Source organism: Silurus aristotelis (genome assembly GCF_946808225.1).
Source record: "Silurus aristotelis genome assembly, chromosome: 24".
NCBI lineage: Eukaryota > Metazoa > Chordata > Actinopteri > Siluriformes > Siluridae > Silurus > Silurus aristotelis.
This window is the reverse complement of record NC_139597.1, coordinates 1450621-1475620: the sequence shown is the minus strand read 5'-3', so window position 1 is coordinate 1475620 and position 25000 is coordinate 1450621. Positions and strand designations below refer to the sequence as shown.

Sequence of the window (25000 nt, the reverse complement as noted above, 5' to 3'; positions counted from 1 at the left end):
CCGCTGCCTTCAAACCACCTGTAGAGGTACACACACACACACACACACACACACACACACACACACACACACACACCCCGCTGCCTTCAAACCACCTGTAGAGGTACACACACACACACACACACACACACACACACCGCTGCCTTTAAACCACCTGTAGAGGTACACACACACACACACACACACACACACACACACACACACACACACACACACACACACACCCCGCTGCCTTCAAACCACCTGTTAGAGGTACACACACACACACACACACACACACACACACCCCGCTGCCTTCAAACCACCTGTAGAGGTACACACACACACACACACACACACACACACACACACACACCGCTGCCTTTAAACCACCTGTAGAGGTACACACACACACACACACACACACACACACACACACACACACACACACACACACACACCCCGCTGCCTTCAAACCACCTGTTAGAGGTACACACACACACACACACACACACACACACACCCCGCTGCCTTCAAACCACCTGTAGAGGTACACACACACACACACACACACACACACACACCCCGCTGCCTTCAAACCACCTGTTAGAGGTACACACACACACACACACACACACACACACACACACACCCCGCTGCCTTCAAACCACCTGTAGAGGTACACACACACACACACACACACCCCGCTGCCTTCAAACCACCTGTAGAGGTACACACACACACACACACACACACACACACACACACCCCGCTGCCCTTAATCCACCTGTAGAGGTACACACACACACACACACACACACACACCCCGCTGCCTTCAAACCACCTGTAGAGGTATACACACACACACACACACACACACACACACACACACACACACACACACCGCTGCCTTCAAACCACCTGTTAGAGGTACACACACACACACACACACACACACACACACACACACACACACACCCCGCTGCCTTCAAACCACCTGTAGAGGTACACACACACACACACACACACACACACCCCCCGCTGCCTTCAAACCACCTGTAGAGGTACACACACACACACACACACACACACACACACACACACCGCTGCCTTCAAACCACCTGTAGAGGTACACACACACACACACACACACACACACCCCGCTGCCTTCAAACCACCTGTAGAGGTACACACACACACACACACACACACACACACACACCCCGCTGCCTTCAAACCACCTGTAGAGGTACACACACACACACACACACACACCCCGCTGCCTTCGAACCACCTGTAGAGGTACACACACACACATACACACACACACACACACACACACACACACACCCCGCTGCCTTCAAACCACCTGTAGAGGTACACACACACACACACACACCCGCTGCCTTCTAACCACCTGTTAGAGGCACACACACACACACGCGCACACACACACACACACACCGCTGCCTTCGAACCACCTGTAGAGGTACACACACACACACACACACACACACACACCCCGCTGCCTTCGAACCACTTGTAGAGGTACACACACACACACACACACACACACACACACACACACCCCGCTGCCTTCGAACCACCTGTAGAGGTACACACACACACACACCCCGCTGCCTTCGAACCACCTGTAGAGGTACACACACACACACACACACACACACACACCCCGCTGCCTTCTAACCACCTGTTAGAGGCACACACACACACACACACACACACACACACACCCCGCTGCCTTCGAACCACCTGTAGAGGTACACACACACACACACACCCCGCTGCCATCAAACCACCTGTAGAGGTACACACACACACACACACACACACCCCGCTGCCTTCAAACCACCTGTAGAGGTACACACACACCCACACACACACACACACACACACACACCCTGCTGCCTTTAAACTACCTGTAGAGGTATACACACACACACACACACGCGTGCTGTACGAGTGTATATATGTATTGTGTGTGTGTGTGTGTGTGTGTGTGTGTGTTTCAGAGTCAGTTGCAGAAGAATATGCGTATCCTGAAGGCAGTGAGGGACTTGGCAGCAGACTCTCTGCTGATCGAGTACAGAGGGAAGTTCATGCTCCGTCAGCAGTTCGAGGCTAACGGATATTTCTTTAAGAGGTACAGGGATCGATATATAAAAATGTATATTTTACAGATTCTTTATAAATACGTGAAGTTGTGTGACATGGCGTGTTTTTCCCACGTGTCACCGCAGGCCGTACCCCTTCGTATTGTTCTACTCGAAGTTTGACGGTTTGGAAATGTGTGTGGATGCGCGGAGCTTCGGAAATGAAGCAAGGTTTATCCGGCGATCCTGCACGCCCAACGCCGAGGTGAGCGATCACACGTGGCATGACATCTGGTTACGGTGAGAGTGAGACGAGTGTGTAAACGCTGTTTTCTGTTTCTGTCTCAGGTGCGTCATGTGATCGAAGATGGAATGCTGCACTTGTACATCTACTCGCTACGGTCCATACTTAAAGGCAGTGAGATCACCATCGGCTTCGACTACGACTACAGCAACTGGTGAGTGTGTATATATACAAACACACACACACACACAGAGCACACCCCAATGTTCACCATCACACACCAGCATTCTTCATTAAATCCCAACGTTCACCATTACACCCACCAACATTCACCATCACACCCCAACGTTCACCATTACACCCACCAACGTTCACCATCACACCCCAACGTTCACCATCACACACCAGTGCTCTTAATTAAATCCCAACGTTCACCATTACACCCACCAACGTTCACCATTACACCCACCAACGTTCACCATTACACCCACCAACGTTCACCATCACACCCCAACGTTCATAATCGCACTCCCATGTTCACCATTACACCCACCAACAGTCACCATCACACCCCAACGTTCACCATCAAACACCAGCGTTCATTAAATCCCAACGTTCACCATTACACACACCCACGTTCATCATTACACCCACCAACATTCAACATCACACACCAACACTGACTGTGTGTGTGTGTGTGTGTGTGTGTGTGTGTAGTAAATATAAGGTGGATTGTGCGTGTGTAAGAGGGAATCAGGAATGTCCTGTTCTCAAACACAACCTGGAGCCCACGGAGAACCTGGGTTCTGCTACACGACGCAGAGGAAAAAAAGATAAAGAGCCGCCGATTCGGGACGAACCTGGCCAGAACCAGAATCTCACTCTGGACTGTGATGTGTCCAAGAGCAAAACGAACAACGACAGCAAGCAGAGGAAGTTGTCACCTCTACGGGTGTCTATCTCTAACAACCAGGTATAGTACACACACACACACACACACTCAGCTGTTGCATTGATTCTCACTTTCTTTCCATTTATTCAGACACATTACAGAATATATTTATTTATTAACTTACTCTTATTGCATGTTTTTCTTCATGTCAGCCATTGTGTTCTCCATCTTCCTTTTTTTCCTTCATTTTCTCGATCTCTCCTTCCTCTTCATCTTTCTGTCCTCACCTCTGTCACATTGCATCTCTGCATGAGTGATAGTGTACATTTGTCCTGCCTGCTTTGTTGTATTTACACACCTGTGTTACACTTTGTGTAGTGTACCAGCAAGACGGTTCGGATGGAACCATAGAGCACCAGAACCAGACCAAATTCTAGGCTTTGAGATATCAGGCAGTTCTTTAGCCTGGGTTACTCTCTCTGGGGTTGGACACACACACACACACACACACACACACACACACTATTAAATATACTACATTTCTACATTATTCATTACTGATTGTACGTCATTTCATACAGATGTGTCAGATCCCCAGATGTTCTCGATGACAGAATATCAAAATTACAATCCACAAAACCAAATCAGTTGAAAAAAAAATTTCAATAAATTTGTGACAAGAAAATACAAATAAATAATAAAACATCGGTGTTAATTTATAATTATATATAAATAAATAAACAATATACAGTGTGTATGTATATTTACAAACATACATCTACACACACTGTGATAATAATAATGATACGGTCAAAGGTTTGTGGACACCTGACTGTAAGTCATAAATATATATATATATATGTGCTTCTTTGAACATCTCATTCCACATTTAGCTTTTATTTGATGTTATAATGAGCTCACCTCTCCTGGGAAGATGTTCCACTAGATTTTGTGGAGATTTATTTCGCTTCAAGGGTGTAGGTGATTGTAGTTCAAGTCAGGTGTAGGTGCAAAGGTAAGAAGGTTCCTGGGGTGCAGTCAGACTTCATTCATTCATGTTCAATAGGGTCAGAGCTCTATAGCACAAGATCTTCCATCAAATCCAACCCATGGAAGCAGATGTTCATGGAGCTGGCTTTATGCACGGGGGTATCGTGGAACAGGTTTATGTCTCCATGATAAAGTGAAGGGGGAAATGTCATGCTTCCAGCATCCAAAGACGTCCGAAACGTTTTGGGAAAGAAGCACGTTTGGATGGAAAAGTTGGGTGTCCCAATACTTTTGGCCTAAACGTATTATCTATATTCTCTGTTTTTTGTGACTCGTGAACAAATAAATAAAGAGAATAAAGCGGGCAGACTCTTGACCCTATTCGGCGTCCGGGTCGGAGCGTGGTCTCCACGTTGTACCTCCTCCTCCTCTCTTTCTCTCTCCCCCCTGTGTTCATCCCTCTCTCCCGGTGCTGAATGAAGGCAGAAGATGAATAAGGCCCCCCTCTCCCCCTCTTACAGGATCCTGAGTTAATTGAGGATCTAGAAGAGAAAACCTCCGTTAGCAATGACGTAGAGATGGAGACAGAGGAGCACATGGCGGAGAGGAGGAGGAAGATGGTAAGTGTATGCGTGCCCCTGGGGCGGACGCTGGTGGTGTCTCTGCGGCCCTCGCTCACTCGCTCAATCGCTCACTCGCTCAATCGCTCACTCATGGTTTCCAAGGAAACTCTGCTGCAAACCCCACTCCACATCCCTCCTCCCTTTTTTTTTGCAGGCATATCCCTTTTGCCCTATGGGTGTGTGTTGTCGAGGTGTGTGTGTGTGTTGCGTGTTGACTTGCATATGTGTCTCTCTACTGCCACCTGCTGCCTAACTGATGCTACTTTCTCTGCTTTATCCCCAAACAATCAACAATCAACCTTTTTTCTTTCTAGCATCCATCACTTTTTCTTCTCCTCCTCCAACAGCTCAGCATTGTTTCTTTCCCAAAGACAGGTTTTTGTTGTTTTGTTGCATTCTGCAGCCCTGTATATCCTTAAATATCATCTCCTTTATTGGTTTGGAGGATGATCTACCACACCTTGCCTGAGTATTCCTCGTAAATTAGCTCCGATCAGAAGTGCCAGAATTAATTCGGTTCTGTGATCTCTAGAACATACACCTGTCCCTGGAAGAACTCCATGACTGCCTCATGGTGTCAGAAGAAAAGAATATCACAGAAGGTACCACGAGGACAAGGGTCATCATGAAGCTACCACCACTGTGTATCACACTGAGACTGGGAAAAGTTCACCGAGCAGTGAAAGCTCAACAGAAGCGATTGAATGGATATCAAATGGTTCCCTTGGGAGTTTCCTTCTAACACAATTCCTGCTGTCTTCTATAATAGAGAGAAAGATTTCCTACTTCCTCTGAGACAGAGGAGAATACTAACTGCTCTAGTCTTCTTCCATCACTCGTTCAAGACAGAAGGTGGTAGCTTAATGCTTAAGGCATTGAACTTTGGATCTGAAGATAGTGAGTTCAAATCCTAGCCAAACCCTGAACAAGGCCCTCATATAGTAGTTGCTTATTTCTCTCTCTCTCTCTCTCTCTCTCTCTCTCTCTCTCTCTCTCTCTCTCTCTCTCTCTCTCTCTCTCTCTCTCTCTCTCTGGAGAACTGTCCCAGCTCTCTCTCTCTCTCTGGAGAACTGTCCCAGCTGTCTCCTCGCATTGCTGAGTCATACTAACAGGATGCTGCTAATGATGGAGAAAACACAATACTTTCTGCACCACCTCTGCTTCAGCATATCTTCCCACATTGTCTGTCTCTTCAGTTCCTCTTGGTTGGATTACAAACGCCAATAGTGACGTTTTTCTAGCGGAGGAATTCTGTTAAAATTACCGTAGACTTTAGGAGCAGCTTGTTTAATAAACCAGAACAATGTGTGTGTTTATATATGTTTATAAGTCCACACCGTTTCACCATTTGGATTTCCACCACCCCCACATGTGGAACGGCTCTCTGAACAAAGCCAAACACATATATTAAAAAATAATATAAAAATAAATAGATTAATGTTTTACTCATATCTGTATTTGATAATAAACGTTAGCTTTTAAACTAAAAATATCCCTTAGTTATAGAGGAATAGAAGTCGAAGCACCGCTGCGTCGATGGAACTGTCGGCTATCTACAAAATACTGATAGTTTTTCCGGCTTCCGGTCTGCTGTTGTTACGAGCGCGCCCTCTAGGTGCGACTCGCTGACACCACAGGCTTTAAGTAAATGTTTAGATTTTAATAGCAAACAATAAGTGGGAAAAAATTGTTTATTATGGGAGTAATAATCTTTTAATTGGCTTGAAATTTTTTGCTTATTTGTTTGTAGGGTGCAGAACAAAATAATAAACTAATCTAACATTAGGAGGCAAAATAAATCATCTAAACTCTCCACAATAATACAGGTACTCTCCCCCTCTCTCTCTCTCTCTCTCTCTCTCTCTCTCTCTCAACCACACCCCTTCAGTAAAACCAATCATGCTCATGTTCCTCAGTGTTTGTAAAGGTCTGGTTTTCTCTCAAGTCTTCGTTGCTATGCACCAGGAATTCCTGCTGCTTTACAAAACTGTTAATAAATGGTCGTCTTCTCATTTCTCTACAAGTTTCATTGTCCAGTTGTGCTGAAAAGAGATGAAGAAAAAATTGCAAACGTCCTACACGTATCTGTTGTGGATTCAGACGAAACCAAAGGAAACGTCCTTAACTCAGACTTCTCCGTGTGTAAGTGACAGATGGAGTAACTGCCATGCATGTGTCCAAGCCGATGAGAATTTGGTCCAAGTGCTATGGCCTTGTGTGTGAGTCACAGACTGATGCGTCCTTGGTGTTTGTTCAGGAGCTGAAACGCTTCTTGACCATGAACTGGGTTTGGGGAAGACTCGCGAGATCTTTAGCTAATAAGGAAGGTAGAACCGGTACAGTTTGGCCAGCTAAATGAAAAATAAAACGACGCTCTGATGCTCTCTGTTCTGTGCTCTTTATCTGCTGCCGCTGCTGGTCTCCTGCTTCCACAACTCCCCGCATATTCTCACACGTCCTTATCCCGCTCTCCTTTCTGTCTCGGTGTGTACAGACACGCGAGGAGAGGAAGATGGAGGCCATCCTGCAGGCGTTTGCTCGCATGGAGAAGAGGGAGAAACGCAGGGAGCAAGCTCTGGAAAGGATCGGCACCAAGGGCGAGGTGGGAACTCGGGGCGAAATCAAAGAAGAGCCTCCCGCTACTCCGGAGCTCGAGTCTCCTGCAACAGTAGGTTTCTGTTGATTTATTCTTAGCTGGAGTTGTGATATAATTAAGACGATTCTGATTTGTTGTGTTTTTCTTGCACAGCCTTTGTTGGAGCCAGTGAAAGAGGAAGTGGCTCAGAAGGCAGCGAAGGTCAGCCGTAACAAGCAGAGGAAAAGCTTCTCTCGGAACCGAACGCACATCGGGCAGCAAAGACGGCGGACGCGCACGGCCAGCGCCTGCTCCGACCCACCCCCCGCGTCCCCCGGAGAGTCTCTCGACGCCCAGCTAATGGTGGACACGCAGGACGGAGAGATAGGGGCGGCACCAGAGATCGAAGCTCCGCCTCCTCAAGTCCCAGACGACAATGCCAGCCCACCTCACACCTCACCTGGACACAAGTTTCCCAAAACGAAAAAGGTAAAATAGAACTTTCTTCAAAACCACTGATTTTAACAGCTGTCAGTCTGAAAAACAGAGGAACTCCCAAGATTAGAAATGTGTTCACCTAAATACAGCTGGTATTCTGGTATCATGTCAGTGTCACTATCGTTAACCTGGTGTTCTTCATCTCCAGTTTCTGGACTGTTATTTATGGCATTGATTTTGTTGACTTTATTTCAATGCCGTTAACATCAGCACTGTTCACCAGATCTTTGGAGTCAAGAGTTTTGACCCGATCTTCATTGTCAAGATCTCTAACAGTGATTGGGTTTTTGGCCCAAATATCACTCAGATTGTCCCCGATCTCCATAAAACCATCTATTCAGCATCATCATCGCTGATTCAGTCTCTGGCCGTCTCTAGTCGTTTGGTCTGAACAATTTGAGTTGATCTTCCTGATATACGAGGTGGTATCAAAAAGAAGATTGGAGAGTAATGGTGTAACTGGTGCTGTTCTGACCCGCTTGCTTTACCACGTCTGCGATTTCATCATGCAACAGCAAGTAAGAACAAAACGTGAAATCCTGCATGAAACTGGGCAAATCTTCCACAGAGACGCCTGACCTGACGTACGTTTGACATACTGCGACGCTGCAACGAGTCGTTCGAGGTGTTTCGAGTTGCTCTAACAGCGGAAGAACATCACTGGAAGACGACACGAAATCAGGAAGACCTTCGACGAACTCAACCCCTGAAAATGTCAAAACCGTTCAGCAACTCGTGCATGATGATCGTCGGAAAATGATCCACAATGATCTCACTTCCGCACCCACCCTTCGCAGAAGGTTCTTGACACGCTTCGAAAAAAAGACTTCCAGGACACGTTCCAGACGAACGCTGTGATAGTGTGTGAACATGGATAAATAAGGTACTTGTAAACAGAGAGAGTCTTGAAACTTTTTACCAACTGCGTTTGGGTTGAATATCATTTCCCTCATCGTGAGGACAAAAGTTGGTCAAAGAGTTTTTGGTTGACCAGATCTTCAACATTGTTTTGGTCTGCACTATTGATTTGATTAAACATCGAGTCAAAATTGGGTTTGTCTAGAAATCAGACCTTCTTTGCCTGTGGATTCTCTGGGTGGTGGTTGGTGCAATCACAGTTTTGTCGTGTCTTATCTTAATGTCAAGCCAGATTTGGGTCAACATCAATATATAAAAAACTTAGGGTTTGAAATGTTGTTGGTCAAGATCTCAAATTCTGAATGATGTGAACCAGCCTGGTTTTTAGCAAAGTTCTTATCTACACACTCATCATAGATCCTGTTGAAATTTGGGTCACATTAATATTGCGACATAAAATATTCTGGTCAGCAGTCAGATCTTCATGGTTGTGGTTGCATTCTTGGCCTGATTCCTGGACGATGTTCAGGTTTTTATTGGGTACATGATTGGTCTCAGCAATATATTGGTAGACTTCGAAACTTTTTGAAAATGTTCAGACAGCATTAACCTGTGGAACCTCTGCAGGTCTCTACCAGCTTCTGTATTTTTGATTTATCTTACCTGTCGTTTCTTCACCCCCTCCACAGCACTTAGTGACCGAGTGGCTGAGCGTGGAGAAGCAGGAGCAGCGCGTGTTAGTGCGCAGTCCCGAGCCCGTTCCTGATCGGCCGCTGAGGATCAGCACTGATCCTGAGGTTTTAGCCACGCAGCTCAACTCTCTACCCGGGATGGCCTGCAGTACGCACGTCTACAGCACTCCCAAGCACTACGTACGCTTTTCTTCTCCGTTCCTGGCCAGCCGGAGCCCCAGCACCCCTGCGGTGCCTGCAGCTCGCCGACGCTCGCGAGAACTCTCCGATACTCCGCCTACCTCGGGTTCCTGCAAGAAGGTCCGTCAGGTCTTATCTCATCGTTTCGTTATTATTATTAGCGATTATTTGTGGCCCTAGCACCAAAAGTGGGGGGAATATATTGTGCATTTCCAATAAAAATGTAATCACTTAAGATTTTTGCAGTTACGGAAATATTAATGAACTCGATTTGACTGAACCTGTGCTATGTTTGTGTAGCGTTGGCTGAAGCAGGCTTTAGAGGAGGAAGGCAGTGTGAGTCCAGGCGGCCGAACCCTTCTGATGCCTGCTGAAGGACCTCTGACCCCTCCAATCAACGGAGACACTGACAGTCCCATCTCGCTTAACGGCACCTGCCCAGGTAACACAACCTCAAACACCAGGGGGCGCTTTCCTTTAACACTTTATTAAAGAAACCATACACGTTTTTTTTTTCCATCTAAACTTATTATTTTGGCAAGTTTTAACGTATTAAAAATATTAATTACTATTTTAAAATCCCCCCCCTCCATGTACAAACATACTCCATGTAAAATGGTACTGAACTTTATTACAGAAATAAAATATAAAAAACTGTTCCTAATCAAGAATGTGCTAAAATGATATATTAGTATATTTATTGGATTAATGAAGATCATTAATGAGTTAGGACAAGTTTTAAATTATAAATATAATATAGCGTTCTCCGTGCAGCACGCAGTCTCCCGTGTAAAAACAAACAGCACGTGGTGTCACTGTTTCGCAATCAAACCTTCTCGGCTGCTCCAGCAACCCAGAAAAACTATTGGTGTAGTGTTTTTTTTTTTTCAATAGCCGAAAGTTCCAGCAATCAACTATCGGTGTTGATTAATCACGTGTGTGTGTGTGTGTCTGTGTGTGTCTGTGTGTGTGTCTGTGTGCGTGTGGTCAGAGTTGCCAACGCCACTGAAGAAAAGGCGTTTGTGTCCACTGGACTTGTGTGTGTCGGAGTCGTCCACGCCGTACGCCTCTCCGTGCGCTACACCGACACGGGCAGAAACCTCTGATGCCCCGCTAACACCTCAGCTCCTGAACACGCCTCCAGAACCTTCCACACCCACACACAGCTCCCAGAACCCAGCACACGCCACACAACAAGAGGTATGAACCCACCAGGGCACTGAAACGCTTCATCGCCCTCTGAGATTATACTGTTTTTCAGTTCTTAAATCTGTAAATCAGTCGAATGATGAATGATTTTTGCATCCTCAGGGCGAGTCGACAGCGATCGACAGCTCACCAGAGGCGAGTCGAAGACCAAGCATGCAAGAGGTCAGAGATCGAGTCATGCTTTTCTGTTTTGCTAATGTCAAGATACCAAAATTTTGACTTTCGATACGATACCTAAATTAAATATCATGATACCAATACCAAATTGATTGGCATGAAAAAATTATAATTTTATAAATCTAAAAAAAATTATATAATCTTTATTAATTTTAATTATTTAATAAATTAAGACCTCCACGACTTTGTATTATTTACAAAGGTTCATCAACATTAAAGTCTGAGTACATCTGAAAGGAAAAAAACATGCACTTAATGAGCTGTGGAAGCAGCCTGCTACCGGCAGACACTGCCCCCTATTGTCAAACACAGCTACAGCTGTCACTCCAAAAGTACCAGTACTAATAAAATGTTAATAACAATGTTAATAAAAATATTTGTTTTCCTTTTTAAAAGCAGGGTATTGTGATACCTTTCTAGTACTGGTATGAAAAAACTTTCTTTTAGCTTCTCCCATTAGGGGGTGCCACAGCGGATCATCCGCATGTTTGATTTGGCACATGTTGCCTTTCCTAACGCAACCCTCCCAATTTATCCGGGCTTGGGACCGGCACGAAGAGTGGCTGGGGTTGGTTCCCTGACCGGGGATCGAACCCGGGCCGCAGCGGTGAGAGCGCCGCATCCTAACCACTAGACCACCAGGGGACCTTTCTAGTACTTGTATACCGTGCAAAATTGTTTCCCATCAATCCATAGTCATGTGATGTTTTTCCTCCTGCTATCCCCAGGTTGACCGTGCTCCATCGCTCTTGGCCTCTCCAATCAGGAAGCTTCCCGAAACTGCACCTCAGGAGTCTCAAAGTCCTGCCACCTCATTACCTGAGGCACCTTTAGACGAAGGTACGGAAGGAGAAGGCGTGACTGAGGCTACGCCCATGTCCTACCACACGTGGATCAAGAGCCCCGAACGAGGCGGCCTTTCTTTCTCGCCGATTAACTCCAACCTGAGGGACTTGACGCCGTCACATACGCTCGACATGGGCGCGTTTAGTGACGCTGCCTCCTATTACCCCTGCGTAGAGGAGGGAGGCAGCACAGCCTTTGCTCGCTCGCTCGGCGGGGACGCCTCCGAGGGGGCAGGAACAGCCCAGAATCCACCACAGAAGAAAAAGGTGAGGTTCTGTCCGAACTGAAACTGCTGACCGGAATCACAAATGTGTCCACTCATAATCTGCTCTTTTCCAGGTGTCTCTGTTGGAATATCGGAAGCGGCAGCGTGAAGCTCGGCGCAGTGGAGGCTCCAAGGTCGAGTGCAGCTCTCCACTTTCAACAGCGCCCCCAGTGGATGTCTTCCCTGTCGCCGTTGAAACACCGCCCGATCCCGCAGTCCCTGTGGTTACGTTAGGCTCCAGGACCCCGCAGACTAGCGAGGACCCGGACAGCTCCCAACAGGGAGAGAAAGAGGGCGGAGACGGACAGTGGTAAGCCCTATGTCCCTCATTGTTTTATTCTGTTTTATTATAAAACCACGTTGTGTGTTTAATTTCCGGTGTTGGTGTTTAGGGTGTCTTCAACCTCTGTGGAACAGGCCAGGGAGCGCGGATACCACAGAGCCCTGCTGCTCAGTGACCACCGCAAAGACACAGGTCAGACACCAGACACATGTTTAAGTAAGAGTTTTCTCGACAGGTCTTTCGCCTGTAACATGGGTTTGACTTTCTAACAGATGGAGGAGAGACAGACGGAGGTGATGCCATAACGAGGGACTGTCCATCACCTAAGAGCTGCAAGAGTCCCTCGACACACACGGTACGAGTTAAACACACACATAAAAATTGGTTGTTTATTCCTCTTCTTTTCATCCACTAACCATGTCCTTCTTCTACTCAGTCTCCGTCTTCAGGCCCAAGCCCCGTGTCACGCCCATCTAAAGAAGAAGACAGCGACCCTCAGTCCCGTCCCTCGCTACAGCCGTCCTCGTCTAAGCCAGCGCTTTCCAAACCCACCCCTCTGACCCCCGGCAAGCACCCCTCCCAGGGGCACTATGCCGCTCCTTCCCTCGCTATCCCCTCCACTAAATCTCAGCCTCAGCTGCAGGGTTCGCCCTATCGTGGCCAGAGGACCTTCCTGTCGGCCCCGCCCCCTAACCAATCACAGTACAGCCCTCAAAATGCCCCTCCCCCTCCTCCTCCTCCACCTCCGGTACCTCCAAGCTCCTCGGCTTATTTTCCTACACAGTTCAAAGCGGCGGTCACGACGCCCTTCCCTCCCGGCTCGCAGACCCTGTTGCAGTCGCACCACACGCTCCACTTCCAGAGCAGCTCCACCCCGCCTCCTCCTCCCCCTCCCCCTCCGCCTCATCCCCAACCCGGCCCCGCCCTCATCCATGTCAATCACCTGCAGCCCCCTTCAATCCAGCAGCATCAGCTGATCCTGAGTGCCGCCCCTCCCCCGCCACCACCTCCGCCTCCTCAGTTGCAGAGTTCTCAACCCGCACCAGTAGGCGGCACCACCACAGTCAACCTGCTGTCCATCAAACAAGCTCCACCTCCTCCGCCGTCATTTCAGAACATCGGCGCATTCCAGACTACTCTCCTGCATCAATCGGGGACGAGCAGCTCTGCGGCGGTAACGCCCTCCGCTTACCAGCAAACCGTGTTACCGCCGCCTCCTCCGCCTCCGCCGCAACCCAACCCGCCCTCTCAGTCCTCGTCCAACTCGAACACCACGCAGGCCCGGGGCCCGCCCCCTTCCTCCACGACTTTTCACAACCCCGGATACATGGGGGCGGGGTGGCACTGACTGACTCCCCCTGCTTCGTTCGGCTGCCCGCAATGAAAAACACGGACTCGTAGTGAGAAAACGGCGGCGTGACGCCGGGACAGAAGTAATTGTAACATAGGCAACTCGTAGTGTAAATAGTTTTTATGCACCTTCACACCCAGGAGACGAGAACGAGGACCTCGCGTACTCTCCCCGACCTCAGAGAGACTTCACACAAAACAAGATGGCGGTGCTCATTAACACGACCCTAAACCCCTCCCCTCAATTTTTATTTCCCTTCTTCTTCCTCTTCTTCTTCTTCCTTGATACACACTTCCACTTGTCCTGTCCGACTTTTAACGTTTTTACCTTCTCCCTTCTTTTCGCACTTGTACGATGGACATTCCACGTCGACCCCCTTCTCTTTGGGAAAATCTTCACGTCATTTATTCGTTTTATCTAGCGCTTCATTTATAGCGGAAAATGCTTTTTGTATAGAGGAAAAAAACGACAGAATTATTTTTTTTAATCCTTCATGTAACTGAATTTAAAAAAATAATAATAATAATAATAAGAGGAAGAAGATGAGTATCTGCAGAAGAGACCTTTCTGTTAGGCCGCTTCACACCGCTCCCGGAGACTGCACTTCTCTGTGTGTGTGTGTGTGTGTGTGCGTGCGCGTTCACGTGTCCGTCACGTCTGTGTGTGTCGAGTGCGCACGAGAGAAAATGAACTTCCTGTTCACCGTGAGCGGTTTGTTATTTTTTTATTTCCACGGTTCTTTTGTAGAAAGTGTAATTTAATTGTACAGGCGGTTCGTTTGCCTCCGGCGTTCTTTCCGCACACGGACGGATGTAAATATCAGCTTTTTTGTTTCCTTTTCTTTTTTTTTCCCGATGCTTGTACACTTCGCTCCCATTCTTTCTGGAATCTGGTTGTAAATACGAGCGTAAACTTCGCATAAAAAAGGAAAAAAAAAGAAAAAAAAATGGAAAGCTGAATGTTTCTGTGAACGTAGCACTATTTTTATTCCGTCTCCAGGATTATTTGGATTTGTCCCTTTTCTTTTATTTTTTTATTTTTATTCTGTGTGTGAGTGTGTGTGCGCGCGAGTGTGTGTGTGTGTGTGTGTGTGTGTGTGTGTGTGTGTGTGTGTGTGTGTGTGTGTGTGTGTGAAGAGCAGACGCTCACAGACACAACACTGGTTGAATACTTTCATGGTTCATTATAATAAATCACTGTAATGACAGTTTTATACCACCTCCAGCGTCCTGTGTGTTTCCTCCTCGGGGTCCAACATCTCAGACCTCCTCCTGAAGACCTGATGTTAAACCCGAACTCGTTAGAAGCCTGTTAGAAAATTTTTAAGAAGTTTTTGAGGACTATTGATATGATTTTAAACGTACATTTTTCATTCTGTCAGAATTTTGTTAGGAAAATGATCTGGTTGTGTGTGTGTGTGTGTGTGTGTGAGAACATCAGTTAATTGCAGGTGGGTGGAGGAGAAAGGAGAACGGTGCATTTCAGTAGAAAAAAGCTTATTTCATCTGTGAAACATGGTGGTGCTAGTAAATATCAACAAAAGTATCTGGACACCTGACAATATGTGGTCCTTCCCAAACTGTAGCCCAAACTTTGAGGCACACAAATACAGGACGTCTTTAGATGCAGGAGCATGAAATTTTCCCGTCTAGGAACCAGGAGATCCAGACCTGTTCCAGCATGACACAAAGTGCACAAAGCCAGCTTAATGAAGATCTGCTTACCTTGGGTTGGAGTGGAAGATCTGACTGACTGCACCCCAGGTTTCCTCACTGACATCACTACTGGACTTTTTTTTTTTTAACACCCTTGTAGCTGAATGAATCTCCAAAATTCTCCACAAAATCTCAGAAGAGTGGAGCTCATTATAACAGCAAATGAAGACTAAATGTGGAATGGGATTTAGTCAGGTGTCCACAAACTATTGGCCCATCTGGCAGTGCGTGAATTGAACCTCAAGAGATGTAGTAAGTCAACTTTCTGGTCTTTATCTAGTAGAAATGTGGTGTAGAAGAACCTGAAGTTTCTGACTCTTTTTTTGAGGACGTCTGTGAAATTGTGATGTTTGTTTTTCGCCGGTGTGCAGCGCCGCTGTTCGTCCACTAGATGGCGCAGAAGTGAGCTGCTGGAACCGGTCCTGCATTTCAGTCCGGGTTTTTTGTTTTGTTTTGTTTTTTAAACCTTTGTGGCTGACATAAATGCTAAGTACTTAGCGCATATTAGCTAATATTAGCAAACAGTCATTTTTATTATTATTATTATTATTATTATTATTATTATTATTTACGGAAGTGACAAAAAAATCCTGACTCATGTAGCATTAAAGCTAAAATTATCACTTCAAACAGATGATTTACAGATGATAGAAATGCTAACTACTTAGCGCATTAGCGAAACATGATCACGATTATTCACAAGTAACGTCAAATCTCAGGAATCACGCCTCGTGCCAATGAGTTAGCATTAGCAAATATTACCATGCTTAGCTAGCATTAACATAAAAATAATCGTACAAGCTTTGATTAAATAAACACCAAAAATGTTTAGCCTCAATTGATATTCACACATACAACTTAAAATCCCCTTAGGGTTAGCGAGAGCTAGCATTATCATTAGCAATGAAAACATTTACATTGATGAACTAAAATCCTGAGAGAAATGCAATTTGCTTAGCGCATGCTAACAACTCAGTGAATGACGCTTTTTTTTTCTTTTTTTTTTACACAGAAATCCTGTCAGAAATCCCGCCTCGTGTCGAATCGCTAGTTACACTTTACAATTAGTTTTGCCGACTTCAGCAATTAAAATACAAGAACACAATAAATATATGTACTGTACAACCTGGTGTATCATTTATTTATAAATAAAAAAAGTCTGTTTTTTCCCCCTTGAATTAAATGCTAAAAAATTTTCTTTGATAACACGTTTCTCTTAAAATATTTATGCACAATTTTCATATTTTATTTTCATATTTTATTTTAATATTTATATATTAAATTTAAATAGTCAAAATCTAATCAGAGAGCATATACTTTGTTAACAGTATGTTGAATGAACATGAATTAAATGTAGTATTTTGTATGTGTATATACAAAAAATACATCTTGTAATAAATTCTGGCATTTTACAATTCACCATGTACACATTACATCTCTTGTACATATCTAAGTTACGCTTTATTTCAGTATAATTTACACTATACACTTCAGGACCAACCGTGTTCCATGTGGGACTGCTGTTATGTCTCAAATACGTAATGATTCCGTATAAAAAGGAACGTTTAGAAACCATACTTTAAATCCTAAAACTTTTTAGCACATGCTAACTCCTTGGTGGACCCAAGCTAGAAAACAAGGGGCAGTTTTCCTGAGGGGATTTGAAGTATGCTAGCTACATTTACATTCTCTGCATTTAGCAGACGCCGGTGTCAAGAGCGACGTACAAAAGTGCTTTGAGTCTCTAGCATTAAATAAATCTACACTGGTACACAAGATTACAAACTTCATATAAATCTGACTACAACTCTTGCTTTCTACAATCAATTTCATTAGAAAGTGCTAATTTAAGTGTTTCAGGAAGATGAAGGTCTTCAACCGTCGCTTGAAGATAGTCAGGGACTCCGTTGTATGGACATCTAGGGGAAGTTCATTCCACCACCTCGGTGCCAGAACAGAGAAGAGCCTTGAAGTATACTTACCTTTTACTCTAAGAGAAGGAGGTACAAGTGGAGCAGTGCTGGAGGATCTCAGACAGCGTGGTGCAGGTGTGAGGTGTGATGAGGTCTCTGAGGTAAGATGGTGCTGGTCCATTTTTTGCCTTGTAGGCAAGCATCGGTGTTTCGAATCTGATACGTGCAGCTACTGGAAGCCAGTGAAAGAGCAGCAGTGGGGTGGTGTGGGAGAACTTGGGCAGGTTGAACACAAGCCGTGCAGCTGCGTTTTGAATCATTTGCAGTGGATAAATAGCGTTCAGGGGAAGACCTGCTAGCAGAGAGCTGCAGTAGAACAGTCTTGAAATCACAAGAGACTGAAGAAGATCCTGGGCAGCCTGTGTGGACAGAAATGATCGAATCCTTCTGTTGTTGTAGAGAAGAAATCAACAACAAGCCACATTAGCAACATGTGATGAGAAGGACAGTTGATTGTCCATAGTTACCCCAAGGTTACGAGCAGTGGCTGAAGGGGAGAGCAGAGAGTCATGAAGAGATATTCGGAGATCTTGACCTGGAGATGACTCACCTGGGAGTTAGCATTAGCAAAACAAATGATTATTTCAAGTTAAAATTGTATTTGTCACTTACACATTCATACAGAGAACCACACATTGTATGTTCAGCTGATCGCTGGTACGTTGGTATCCTGCTTCCACTATTAACTCTTCAGTCTTGCTATCATTCAGGAAAAAATTCTTCTCCTGGCACCATCTCTCCATTTTCTTAACCTCTTGTAGGCCATCTTGCTGTTGTTGGAGATCATCAGCAAACTTGATGATGGTTGTGGCATTGGAAGTGGTCACACAGACATATGTGTACAGCGAGTACAGCAGGGGGCTCAGAACACAACCCTGAGGAGCTCCAATGCTGAGGTTGAGGGAGGATGAGGTGTGTTTGCCCACTCGTTCAGCTTGTGGTCTGTCTGTCAGGAAGTTGTAGCTCCATTGACACAGGGGTGGACTGAGGACCTGGGCTAAGAGGTCCCAGGACCTCCAACTTAGAGGTGAGATTGGATGGGAATTATGATGTTAAAAGCTGAACTGTAGTCCATAAACAGCATTTTCGCATAATTCTCTTTTTTGCAGTCCCCTTTTTGTGTGATGTGTAATGGCGTCCTCAGTAGGGTGGTTTTGGCGGTACGTGAACTGTAGTGAATCCAGTGTGTCCGGTAGTGATGAAGTCGGATCATTCTTTCAAAGCACTTCATCACTGCTGAGGTCAGGGCTACAGGGCGGTAGTCAGTTAGGCAGGCAGGCCGGGGTTTCTGCGAGACAGGAACAATGGTGGACTGTTTGAAGCAAGAGGGGAATACAGACTGTTCCCGGGGAGAGGTTGAATATTTTGGGGAACACCGGTGCAAGCTGATCAGCGCAGGCTTTCAGAACCCTGACAGGAGCCATCTGGTCCTGCTGCCTTCCTGGTATTGACTCTCCTGAATGCCCTCCTCACGTCATGCTGAATTGCAGAACAGGAATCCCGTTTTATATTAGCTAGCTAGCATTAGCACTGAAAACTAGAATGATTTACTCTCAATTACTTTAAATCCTCTCAGAAATGCTAACTACTTAGCTCACACTATCTACTGAGCTGTGAGTTAGCATTCACGCTGAAAAGTTTACGGGTAGCATTTTGATAGCATAGTACAGACGAGTACTTTAGAGAAAAAAGAAAAACTTCAAACATGTTTTTAAATAATTTTTTTATTCACTTGTATCTCAGGTTCAGTGTGTGTGTGTGTGTGTGTGTGTGTGTGTGTGTGTGTTTAATAATTTTATGGAATATTTACATTTCTTGTTTTCTCCTTTTATTCTATTTACAAGGACATTTGACAGGACAGACAACGACATTGGGGACTTCAGGAACGACACAGAATCATCAGAAGGTTAACACTGAATCAGTTTTTTTTACGCGCCGTGTCCTGATTTTATACCTTGATATCAAAGGGGGTGGGGCTTCAGTTCATCCAATAGCATGCCGCAATTCTTTACTGTATATCAGCTCGGTTTCGTAAAGACCATGTCAATCAAGTAGCTGGATTACTTTAATACATTAGTTAGCATAAATGATCGCTAAACTAACCAGCTAGTTAGCAAAGATCAGCGAACTAGAAATCTACGACCGACTAGTTCTAAATAGCTAACAGCATCAAGGTTTTTCTTATATCAGCTAGTTTCCTAGCAATCTTGGCTAGCTAATTAACACCATATAGCTAGCCTAACTGCTGACTTGCTAGGTAACCAAATGAACTAGCCATATCTCAGTCTGATCTGCTAGCTTCCACGCTAGTAAGCTTCCAAGTTAGCTTGGGTAGATATGTAACATCCTGTAGCTAAGGCAGGTGACAAGCTAGCGTTGAGGTCATATTATTTAGCGTCGACTGTGTTATGACGGAGAGCTAGAAAAAGTGTTATGTTATAAAAGTATCGCCAGGCTCACGTCACACAGAGCGACATTGCTGTGTGACATCTCAACAGCTGAGCTCAATGCAGGAGATGCATTAGCATTGATTTTATTTTCGCTAGCTAACAGTAGCCTGGTATTAAGTTAACACGAAAAGCTGTGTCTTAATCTGATCAGGCAAAAGCAATAAATAAATAAAATAGCTACCACATTTAAGTCTTGAAGCCCTGACACCAATGCTAGGTTATACAAGCTAACATAAGCTGTGTTCATTTAGAAAGCTAGCTTGGATCATTTTGCAAGCTAAAATATAATATAGCAAAAAAAATACAAATAACAAGAAAAGGTTGGCTCCGCCGCCTCTTTGAAATCAGGACACGTGCGTTAAAAAAAAATAAAACACGTTCAAACACGTTTTTATTTCAGCTACAGCCGCGGTTTAAATATAATTCTTTAGAAAAAAATGAGTACAGCTTCTTGTTTCTGTTTTTTTTTTTACATGACATTTCACTCAAATCAGATCAAAGACAGGAAACTCAGGAGGCGTGTCTGCAGACGAACGACTCGTGGGCGGGGCTTCGGGTCTGTATATGCATACGCCTACTTGAACATATTATTAATAATAATAAAAATGTTTATGCTAGCTGGCTAGCTTAGTGTTACCAGGTAAAGTAATGACCATGAGTAAAAGGAGGCGGTAGCTCAGTGGTTAAGACATTGGACTTTGGATTGGAAGGTCACAAGTTCAAATCCCACCACGACCTGGGCCCTTGAGCGAGGCCCTTAACCCTCCCCTGCTCAGTTGTAAGTCGCTCTGGATAAGGGCGTCTGCCAAATCCCGTAAAATGTAAAAAAAAACAAAAAACATCCAGTCTATTTAGCATGTGTACGTGTGTGTGCTAGCTGGTCTAATCTGGTCTAATCTGCAGTCAGACCCTGGCATCAGACAAAACATACACCATACGTAGCGCACAACGTGTGATGGCCGTGTCTTGATCCAGAACAGGAATTCCTTTCATAGCTAAAGCACTAGCTTTGACATAAGGTAAGGTGGTTGGTTAGCTTAGCAGACATTAGCATAATTCCAAATCATACACCATGACGTCTTGGCTGTAAAAGTATTCGCTATATGCTAATGCTGTAAAGAAACGTACGTTTACGCTAGTGAGCGATCAAGCGGCAGGCGAGAGCTACATGTACTTAAGTGTGCTCGCTAATTCAAGCGATGAACCACAAAAGGTTCAGCAGTCCGATGTTTCTTCAGTTCTTCGCTCACAACTTACGTTCTCATGCGGAAAAACGTCTTACCACAGATTTGCCTGATCGCACTGCACCCCACATGCTGTTACAAAGAAAAGGGAAGATTGTTGGTTTGTATGTAGCTAGCGCAGTTAGCTAATCCGGCAGCCATGTCGGTGCTTGCTGTAAGCCACGCCCCCTTCTGTTCCAGGCTCTATATGTCATCCTGCATTCTTTCGTGGGTTTTAGTGTTTCAAGTACACAAGTGATTTCATGCAAACTACAACGCAAAGTAGAACACAGTGGAACTGCGCTGTCAAAAAAACAACAATAATAATAATAATAATAATAATAATAATAATAATAGTGATGTAGCCGGACACGTGGTGTTACTGTGGCTGGTGGAGTGTAAACTCAGCTGAGCGCAGTGACATTATAAAGACTGACATTAACACGTCGTAACACGTCTCTCACACACAGCTCTATGCTACAAATCTGTCCAGAAACAGGAAGTGAGTCATGTGACCATCACGAGTGAGAGAACTGGATTTACAGAGACACAGACGAGCCTCGAAACTAAATCTGTAAAGAAAATCGAAAACATTTTTTTTTTTAACCAACAAAAAATTATTCATCACATTCAATAGATTTTACATTTTAGAGTTATTTATATATATTTTATAATTGGTTTCTTTTTTTTTTTTTATCTCTTTCACCTGTTTTTGGGAATCTTTTAAAAATAAACACTGAAAATCTACATCAAAATGTTTTCTTAAAAAAACTCAAAATTCTTAAAAAAAAAAAAAAAAAAAAAAAAGAAATAATATGTAATAAAGATAAAAAACAAAGGATAGACTGAAAAAAGAAATAAAACAAACAAGTCAGCAGAATATGATAATAATAATAATAATAATAATAATAATAATAATAATAATATGTAATAGTCGAAAATGAAAATAACTTAAATGTCACATAATTGTACCGTATACAACAGCCAAATATAATCATTCTCTAAAATAAATAAATTAATAAATAAATATAAGTGAAAATGTAAATCATAATAAAATAAAATGTATCTGAAATATTCCAAATATTAAACATTAATACACCCTTTAAATTATTATTATTAAATACACACTTGGGGAAATATTTGATGAAGCCTCGAATGTTTATAAGGAACTCACGCACATGATAGTGAGAGGTTGTGTGTGTGTGTGTGTGTGTGTCTGTGTGTATGTGTGTGGACACGAGAACCAGCACGCTAATATAGGCGGCCATTTTTTCTCTGTTGAAACATGGTGGCGGCGTCTATGCCAGCTAATGACTTGGGGTTGGAAACTTTGCTAGCTAGCATGTAGCTGTTTTATGTGTATGATGTCGACACCGGAACCTAAGCGAACCGAGCGTCTTAAGATCTTTAAGTTGCTTTATATAAAAATGAGTGAATTTTGGGAGATATATACACCGCTTTAACGAGGAAGAGAAGAACAACACGTCACTGACACGTAGCGATCACCATCTATCTACAGAACAGGGTTAAATAAACGTGTGTGTGTGTGTGTGTGTGTGTGTGTGTGTGTGTGTGTGTGTGTTTGGTGTCTTTTTCTGGCGTGTGGTCTTTTTCTACCTCTGTTGTGGTAATTTACTTCTGAAAGGAAACAGAGGTTGCCATGACTCCCTCGTTCTCCTCCGGTGGTATTCGTCACCATGGTAACAGTCTCCAGCTTCGCCTGGAGAGTCGGGTTCTGTCCACTAAAGTACACGTTTATACAGTATATCGTGTGTGTGTGTGTGTGTGTGTGTGTGTGTGTGTGTGTGTGTGTGTGTGTGTGTGTGTGTGTGTATAGAGACATACAGATTGTGAAATGCTGACACCAATCCTAACACATTAAAGAACTGTGTGTGTGTGTGTGTGTGTGTGTGTGTGTGTGTGTGTGTGTGTGTGTGTGTGTGTGTGTGTGTGTGTGTGTAGCTGCCTGGTCCAGTCCTTACAGCCGTGTAAAGTCTGTTCTCCTTTTTCTTTTTTTTTTCTTCAACAATCTGGACATCTTTCTTTTTCTTTTCCCTTTAATGCACACTCAGCCCCTCAGCCCCAGAGGATTCTGGGTAAAAAAATAAAATAAAAAATAAAACAAAGCTGGATGGTGACTGGATCACGTAACTTCACTTCTTCTTTTTTTTTCTCTCCCCCAATCAATCTCAACTCACCCTGAAGAAAAAGAAAAAAAAAAAAAAAAAGGAAATGAATAAATAGCAGCTTAATAATTTACAGGTAAAATTTATTATTTGTTTGATTAATAAACAGGAAAAATATTTTTCTGAACAAAACTTATAATGTTTAATCTGCTTTTTAAAAACGAAACTGCATAAAACAGAATAAATAACAAATTATAATAATAAAAAACAATCTATAAATTTCCTAAAAATTATTTTATAAAAAAACATATTTAAGAAAAAAGGAAAACAAAAAAAAAGGAAAATAATTAAATTAAATCAGAGGGCAAAATATTTAATTACATTTTTAATTGGTTCTATCTATATAGCGCTTTTAACGATGGACATAATTGTGCATCATATACTCCAAATAAAACTGTGTTAAAAACATTTACAACAAAAAACTTAAATAAATAATAAAACACAGAAATTAATTAAAAAATAAATAATGATATAAAACCATGGCGCCGAAGAGTAAAAACTAAATAAATAAAATAGAATAGAATAAAATTCATTAGAAATTATGGAGCATAATATAAAAATGATACAAATTAATTTCATCAAGAAAAGAATTATTCTGAACATTAAAGTGTATCAGGTTTTTATTTTTATATCTACTGAAATAAAACAGCAGGAGGATTAAATCAGAAGTTTATAATAAATAAATGTATTTCATAATGAAAGTCACAGAAGTTGGAATCTCAGCGTTGTAAGCGTTAACACTCACCTCCTCCGGCTGAACGTCTACGCGTTTCCACTTTCTGCTCACATAAAACACAGGCATATAAATAAGTACAAATCTAAATGTTTAAACAATCAATAAAAAATACGATCAAAATACTGAACCCCAGAAATATTTATTTACATGCTGCATAAAAACACGTTTCTGATGAGTATGATGCAGTTACTCATCAGCTGAGAACTAAACCAGCTTCTCGTTTTTCTTTCTTTTTATTTAGATACTAAAAGGCGTGTATGAAGTCCACATTCACTGTTATCATGAGCTCCACTCTTCTGGGCAGATGTTTAACTAGATTTTGTGGAGATTCTTTCAGCTATAAGGGTGAGAGTAAAGTCAGGTCCTGATGGAGGTGAGAAGGTGAGGAGGTTCCTGGGGTGCAGCCAGCATTCACATTCATCATGTTCAATAGTGTTGGAGCTCTACAGCAGGAGATCTTCCACTCCAACTCATATAAAGCAGATCTTCATGGAGCCGGCTTTGTGCACAGAGGAATTGTCATGCTGGAACAGGTTTGGGGTCTCCTAGTTCAAGTGAATACGATTGAACGATACAATCGTGTGTCTCCAAGGTTTTGGGTGTCCAAATACTTTTGATCAGAGTGTAGCTTGCTTTTTACTGCTGAACCTCTACCTTTCATAATAAACGTTGTAATTGATTTGGACTTGAATCCCAGATCCTCTGCAGTAACTAATCCAGTCTGAATAGGGCTGAAGAGAGATCGTGGTCATGTGACGTGAAAAATATGAGATACGAAGGACCAGAATACGTTCTCTCTCACGTGTGAGTAAACGGAATACATGGGGTTCATCTTTGACGTAATACATTAAAACGGTGAATATTATTATCATGCGTGTGCGTGTGTGTGTGTGTGTGTGTGTGTGAAACATTGAAGCGTGTAAACACACACACATTAGTAA

At 43.6% G+C, this 25000-nt stretch overlaps 2 protein-coding genes across 7 annotated transcripts in view; one reads left to right on the top strand and one right to left on the bottom strand.

The window, feature by feature from the left end:
* Nucleotides 1-14994, top strand: part of kmt2e (lysine (K)-specific methyltransferase 2E) — a 38868-nt gene extending 23874 nt beyond the window's left edge. For 2 of the 4 annotated variants that reach the window (XM_083528989.1, XM_083528991.1), the window contains 16 exons: nt 2013-2143; nt 2241-2358; nt 2442-2551; nt 3055-3310; nt 4741-4839; nt 7337-7510; nt 7592-7906; nt 9463-9765; nt 9946-10087; nt 10637-10845; nt 10957-11016; nt 11760-12143; nt 12217-12452; nt 12535-12617; nt 12698-12780; nt 12862-14994. In XM_083528989.1, coding sequence (XP_083385115.1) covers nt 2013-2143; nt 2241-2358; nt 2442-2551; nt 3055-3310; nt 4741-4839; nt 7337-7510; nt 7592-7906; nt 9463-9765; nt 9946-10087; nt 10637-10845; nt 10957-11016; nt 11760-12143; nt 12217-12452; nt 12535-12617; nt 12698-12780; nt 12862-13773 — 3615 coding nt within the window. In that variant the 3' untranslated portion in view covers nt 13774-14994. The remainder of the gene's footprint in view (nt 1-2012; nt 2144-2240; nt 2359-2441; nt 2552-3054; nt 3311-4740; nt 4840-7336; nt 7511-7591; nt 7907-9462; nt 9766-9945; nt 10088-10636; nt 10846-10956; nt 11017-11759; nt 12144-12216; nt 12453-12534; nt 12618-12697; nt 12781-12861) is intronic. The other 2 variants (XM_083528990.1, XM_083528992.1) reach the window with 1 other exon arrangement.
* Nucleotides 14995-21076: 6082 nt separating this feature from the next.
* Nucleotides 21077-25000, bottom strand: part of lhfpl3 (LHFPL tetraspan subfamily member 3) — a 22665-nt gene continuing 18741 nt past the window's right edge. For 2 of the 3 annotated variants that reach the window (XM_083529077.1, XM_083529076.1), the window contains 2 exons: nt 24069-24102; nt 21077-23336 (listed from right to left, as the gene is read on the bottom strand). In XM_083529077.1, the coding sequence (XP_083385203.1) occupies nt 24086-24102 (17 nt within the window). In that variant the 3' untranslated portion in view covers nt 21077-23336; nt 24069-24085. The remainder of the gene's footprint in view (nt 23337-24068; nt 24103-25000) is intronic. The other variant, XM_083529078.1, reaches the window with a different exon arrangement.